The 6,683-nt window shown below is 29.4% G+C and overlaps 1 protein-coding gene across 1 annotated transcript; it reads left to right on the forward strand.

Moving 5' to 3' along the window:
* Positions 1–2,645: 2,645 nt before the first annotated feature.
* Positions 2,646–4,394, forward strand: MS3_00002151 (uncharacterized protein; the record flags this gene model as incomplete). The annotated part of the gene is made up of 1 exon (XM_012939073.2): positions 2,646–4,394. The coding sequence occupies one exon, from the start codon at positions 2,646–2,648 to the stop codon at positions 4,173–4,175; it is 1,530 nt and encodes a 509-aa protein (XP_012794527.1). The 3' UTR covers positions 4,176–4,394.
* Positions 4,395–6,683: the final 2,289 nt, after the last annotated feature.

A 6,683-nucleotide genomic window follows, 5' to 3' on the forward strand; every position in this document is an offset into this window, starting at 1 on the left:
TTTCATCACGAACTGGCATCGGCTATACTGCTGAAACACTATTTATCCGGATGGATGAGTGAATTTCGCGCCAAAATTCGAGGTCAATTATCTTATACCTGATTAGTTCGTCCATAAATTATAGTCTCTCCTGTTTATGTTCATAAACATAATATCAAAATCAATTTGATCATCATAATGAAATGTTCCAGGTCATTCGTTTACATCTCGTCGTTGACTTTTTAATAAATGAATGATATTGACTTTAATGACATAAAAATCTTATCTGCTTTGTACATAATCGTTGAGAAATCCGGTTCATAACGAGATGAAACGTTGAATATAAAAAGTATTTGAAGAACGTATATTATAGACATCTGGTAATACAACTAAACGATAAATAATGAAATGAACTATATATGAACTACGGTGATTGAAATAATTTACTTAGTAAGTAATGGGTGTTTCAATCTTTATCACTACACGAATATGTAACAATACCAAATATTACAAGTTGATTCTATCTTCTAATAATTCAATTTTATTTCATTTTAGTTATTTACTAATAGTTTGAATAAATTACATAATATAAAAATTAAATAGACAAAAGAAACAATACACCAATTCAATTTTTTACCAAAAACTTTTGTTGACTAAGTTGTTCACATCAAACCTTATGATAAATTATGTCTATCTGTTGAATAACAAACAGTACGGAAATCGATTATTCTTCATTGACTAATCAGTATGTGTACTTGATACGATTGATCAGTTGAATAATATAAGATTCAATGACAGCACAAATAAAACATCTTAATACGTACATAATCAGAACATTTTGAGAGATAATTCCCGATGTTCTAGTGGGAAGCCAATGACCAATGAAGTTCATTCACCTGTCAAGATGGTTGCTTAGTATGATGAATTTAGGGGAGGTACATTCTCCGGGTAATTGAATTAAGAACCCATTGATGACATTGAATAGTAGTTCTGAATAATCTAATCACTGGGAAATCAGAGAACGCATAAAATCGATTAATGGAACATAGTATAAGATCATTTTAGTGATCTTACATAAACTTCATTTCACCGTAGAGATTTGTGTTAACACACATGTCGCTATTCATTTGAAATGTGCGAGTTACCATTGTCTCCTAACTTGTTTTTTACACTGAAATTGAAAACAAACTATATCTCCAAAGAGATGATGAATAAAATAAAATTACAAATTAGATTTTATTTTATAAGCAGAGATGGATAGTGGCTGGTAGTAGAATACAGGACACGCGTTTCGTCCTATTCGGGACACGTTATCTAGATGTACTTGCATCTCAGAGTTGATGTCCACCCTGGGAGTCGAACCCAATAACGTTCGCTTTAAACGTCATCGCGCTATATACTCAGCCACTGATTCCTCATAGCCACCGGCTTATGAAATGGGGTGAAGTTTAAATTCACTTGATATTATCAACTTAAATCTTCCGATTGTTGTTTAGCACTGCAATCGATCAGTCTCTCATTGGCATATGTGCATTCTGAGCGGACTGCCTCGATATTGCCTTAAGTCACAAGTTTTATAAGCAATAACACCTAAAAGATAATAGATGAATTAATCAGTCAATCAAAGAGTTAAGGCTAATGCATGTAGTGCTTATTATTATACGACTAGGAAAAAAACACAATAAATTCTTCATTTCTTCATCAATACTGCTTTACTTACATCTGTTACCCCTCATAAAGGAGCATAATTCGCTCATAAACATTCCCTATCGAACTCTATCCTGATTCTATCTTCTAATATTTCAAATTTATTGCATTTTGATTGTTTACTAGTTTGAATGAATTACACATTTCACTAGTTGTAACCATGGGTCAGTTGAAGCCAGACCATCATGGAAAACCTGGAAGCTCTGGACGACCGTTTCATCCTATTGTGGAACCTCTCAGCACTGAACATCCACGATCCCATCCCCCACGGGGTTTGAACCCAGGACCTACCGGTCTCGCGCGCGAGCACTTTACCATTAGACCACTGAGCCGGCATCCAACGGTGTTAATGTCTATCTTCAACCAATCAACGAAAGTGCACCACCGTACATCATTGTTTTCAATGAGCTGATATCTCACAACCGACCTGGTTGAACTCCACTGGAGGAGTCCTATACTAGGAAGAAATGACCTTCCAGGGATTTCAAGTTTTCCATAGTGGTCTAACTTCAATTGACTCATGATTTCAACTAGTGAAATTTCTAAAAATACCCACAAAACCTATTTTCTCATAAAATTATATATTATCAAAATTAACTAAACAAAAACAAAACAAACAAGACATTTTGTTTCATATACATATATTTAAAAATAATACAAACTTCCGGATAAACCAATTATCTTATCTGAATGAATATTTATTAAAGTTTAAACGAATAGTTTGAGAGTAATTGTTTGTTTTAATTTATTAAATACTGAAATATGATTGGTGGAATATATATATAAGACATGTAATAAATCGTAGTAGCATACTTAGAATTAAATAAAATTAATAAAATACAATTATAAATAATTGAATTGAATTCATTATAGAATATATATAGATATATAGATATTCATGAAATTTTTTAAATAATATATACTACTGAAAATTATTATTATTATCATTTTAAATGAACATGACTAATTTCAATATTACACAAACTAATATAACTAATGAATCTATTGAATTATTACAATTATTTCATTTAGTACGAACTATATGTATGCAAGGATTAATTCCAGTTATTTGTATTATTGGTATATCAACAAATAGTTTAAATATACTTATATTAACAAGATTAAGAATGCGTTCATTAACTAATAATTATTTACTTGCTGTAGCTGTTTGTGATTTATTTTATGGAATAACATTATTATTACTTACATTAAGAACATTTGGTAAATTTGAAACATATAAATATTATATGAATTTATTACCATATATAATGGCATTTGGTAATTTATGTAGTAATACAGCATGTTGGTTAACATGTGCATTTACTGCTGAACGTTATATAGCTGTTTCATCACCAATTTTAGCTCGTAAAATATGTACCAAAGAAAATTGTAAATGGATAATACTTATTATATGTTTATTTACATTCAGTGTAACATTACCAGATTTTTTATCATATACTGTAAAATGGAATGAAGAATATAAAACAACAAAAGAGATTCAAACAATAAATGATGATTTCAATAATATTGAAGATTTAACATTGAATGAAAATCAAACTCTTGGTATTAATAATAATAATAATAATATTAGTAATAATGAAACAACTAATCAACAACTATCTATTCGTGGATCACATTATATATTAACAGAAACAAGATTAGGTAAAATTCTAAATAAAAATGGATGGCCTATAATTATTATTATATTAGTTGTTATAGGACCATTAATTATTCTTTCAGTATTTAATGGTCTATTAATTAAATCCATTTTAAATGCATCAAAAATTCGATTAAAAATGACTAAAAAAACAAATGATGTAGTTTTACCAAAAATTCGTTATGGTATTATATGTGTTACTGAAAGTTTAACAAATTATACAAGAAATAATTCAGAACCAATAATAAACAATAATGATAGTCAAGATTGTTATTCATTAAAAAATTCATTAAAAAATTATCAATTCATTTGTAAATATAAACCATTACAATTAAAACAACAAAATTTATCTAAACAAAATATGATCACCGGCATGGAAATGCACGAAATAATCAATAATGATAATAATAATAATGGTAATAATAATGATAATAGTAATAATAATAATAATAATAGTGGAAAGAATATAATGAGAACTGATGAACAAGATACTATACCAACTACTATATATCGTTCATATAATTCAGCACAAAAATTATTTACTATACATCAATCAAAACATAATTATTTAAATGAAAAAGATAGAATTACATTAATGTTAATATTAATTGTTGTAGCATTTTGTGTACTTACAATGCCAAGTGCAATATTACATTTAATTAAAGTATCTAATCCAAATATAAATCAATCATCAATACGTTTATATTTAATGATAGCAGGTAATTTTGTGAATTTAAGTTTAGCTATTAATTCAACATTGAATTTCTTTTTTTATTCATGGCTTAGTAGACGTTTTCGTAAAACATTTTATAATTTAATTAAATGTAATTAAAATTAATTAATTAAATTTATTAAAGTTTTACATTAAAACAACTTAATATGGTATAGATACTATAAGAATGAATCTTATACTTCTGTTATTATGTATATATATTTGTGTATTTGAATGAATGATATTGTACATAAAACAATAACAAACATGACTTATCTTCATTCATAAGATGTATCATGAAAATCAGTACTATTTTCAATAAATCTTTATATGATTTGATTTATTTTTATGTAATTATTATCAGAATGGGTTTTGTGGAGGTTTTTAGAAAATTCACTCATTGAAATCATGGGTTAATTGAAGCTAGACCACCATGGAAAACCTAGAAGCACTGGACGGCCGTTTCGTCTTAGTATGGGACTCTTCATCAGTGCGCATCCAGTGCTTCCAGGTTTTCCATAGTGGTCTAGATTCAATTAACTCATGATTTCAATGAGTGAAATTATTATTATTATTATAGATGTTATTTTCAATCCGTTCAAATTAGTTTAATATTAAAACCTAGCACATATATTTAAAGCAATTAGTCCCTTTGATAAATTTCAATAGTGTAATAAGAAGACGAAGATTATCAGAACTACGTGATGACATATTAGCGCAATACATTTCGAACAATCTCATCACAAATTACACACTTGTTAAAAACATTTATATATAAAAATAAAATGTGAACTAGACTAGAAATGGAGGATAAGAGGAGACAATGATGATAGTAATAAAAGTAATAATAATAATAACGTGAATACAATTCGAAACCTAATCACTCTGGATAATAAGTCAATATTACCAGGGTAGGTTTAAGGTGAGAACAAGCTGTTTTCAAAGAAGGTTTGAATTTTCGTACGGCTAAGGCTTCAATAGACTTTAATATACACCATTTTACACATTTGTACAACACCACAAAAGCCGAGATTAGATCAGTCTTATGGCCTGTTTCGATTATATGTTTAGCAGTAGAAGATGATGGATGTTTATCCTCTGCTCTTATTAGGTCACTTGGTTGTATTTGTTTCTGCAACTATTTTGGTATATGTCTTGATTTAAGCTGGACAGACTTATTTAGCAAAATAAGATGATTTTGTCAATAAGATTACAAAATACTGCAAGCAATAATAGTAATAATGGTAGTAGTCATCAGCCAGATGATCCTCCTCCCCCCTCAAATAAATATGGGTTAGTGGAATGAAAAAATGTCTTATTAGATCATTTGTAAATTCAGGATTTAAAGTAAGATAATGTATGAATGCACTCGCTCTACTGTGTTATGCTGTGTTATACAAAGTCTTCAATCAGTAATCGTGGTTACCTTATGGACCCTAACCAGATAGTCTGCACCTACCTACATAGCTCAGTTCCATTGTCAGTGTCTTCACAGGCTAATGACATGTCTTACTTTGACCACTTTTAGCTTTCGTTCTACCTACTCTCACATAAGAAAATATAGCCCATCAGGATAGATGTGGTTAGGTATACGCAAAGTATGGCCTAACCATTCCAATCAATAGAAATTCACCACCTCATTAATCTATTTCCCAATCTTCAACCATACCCTGCATCTAACCACTGAATCGTACATTTGATAGTCCTAGCATATACAAGCAGTGTTTCAAAAGCATTTGTGATAGAAAACTAGTAATTTACGAAAATCTTTTACTTTAAAAGATCAGGTCTAACAGCCGTAAGGTAGAACCGAATGAACCACTGTGCAGTATACTAGGTCGTTAGTTCTCAGACAGATATCTCACGTACGCTACAAGTAAAGGAACTTCGGAAAAGTCAGATGAGTATCCTGAATTCATACCAAGATTTTGTCTTACACATACTTAGTTTATATAAATGTGCGATATAAGGGATACATGATGTATTTGGTTTTTTGAAATGAATAAGTTAGATAATAGAGCTGATATCAGTGCGTATTCATATTGAATGGTGTATAAATACGAATATTTTGTTGCTCATTACGGTATTGGATTTTTTCGATATTTTTAAAAACAACTTGAGTGATATTAGTCACTTATGAAAGGTACCGGAAGATATTAATCTCATCTTTTTCCAGCACGCTAGAAAATAGTTTGAACAAAAGCGTTCATGAAATAGTTTTGTACAAAGTTAAACGCTGCAATCGTAAATATACAAATAGAGAACAATTGGTAAAAGTGCGTATATGTTTCACACTGCTGAATCCCACAATGGGATGAAATGTTCGTCCAGTGCTTCCAGGTTTTCCATGGTGATCTAGTTTCAATTGATTCATGATTTCAACTATTGAAATTACTATCATATCCACAAAACCCCCTCCCGATATATTGGATTAGTTTAAATATATAAATCAGGATAAAAACATTGAAACATACAACAAACACTTTAGATCGATGATAAATTCCATTGTTTATAATTGTTATTAACAATACTTCCGTGTAGCGAATAAAATGATAGAATCATATTTACTCACGTTATCAATTATTGAATGTCAATCAATTAAATGTTATGGCATTTTACTAACTACTC

This window comes from Schistosoma haematobium, chromosome 1, assembly GCF_000699445.3.
Source record: "Schistosoma haematobium chromosome 1, whole genome shotgun sequence".
In the NCBI taxonomy this organism is placed as follows: domain Eukaryota; kingdom Metazoa; phylum Platyhelminthes; class Trematoda; order Strigeidida; family Schistosomatidae; genus Schistosoma; species Schistosoma haematobium.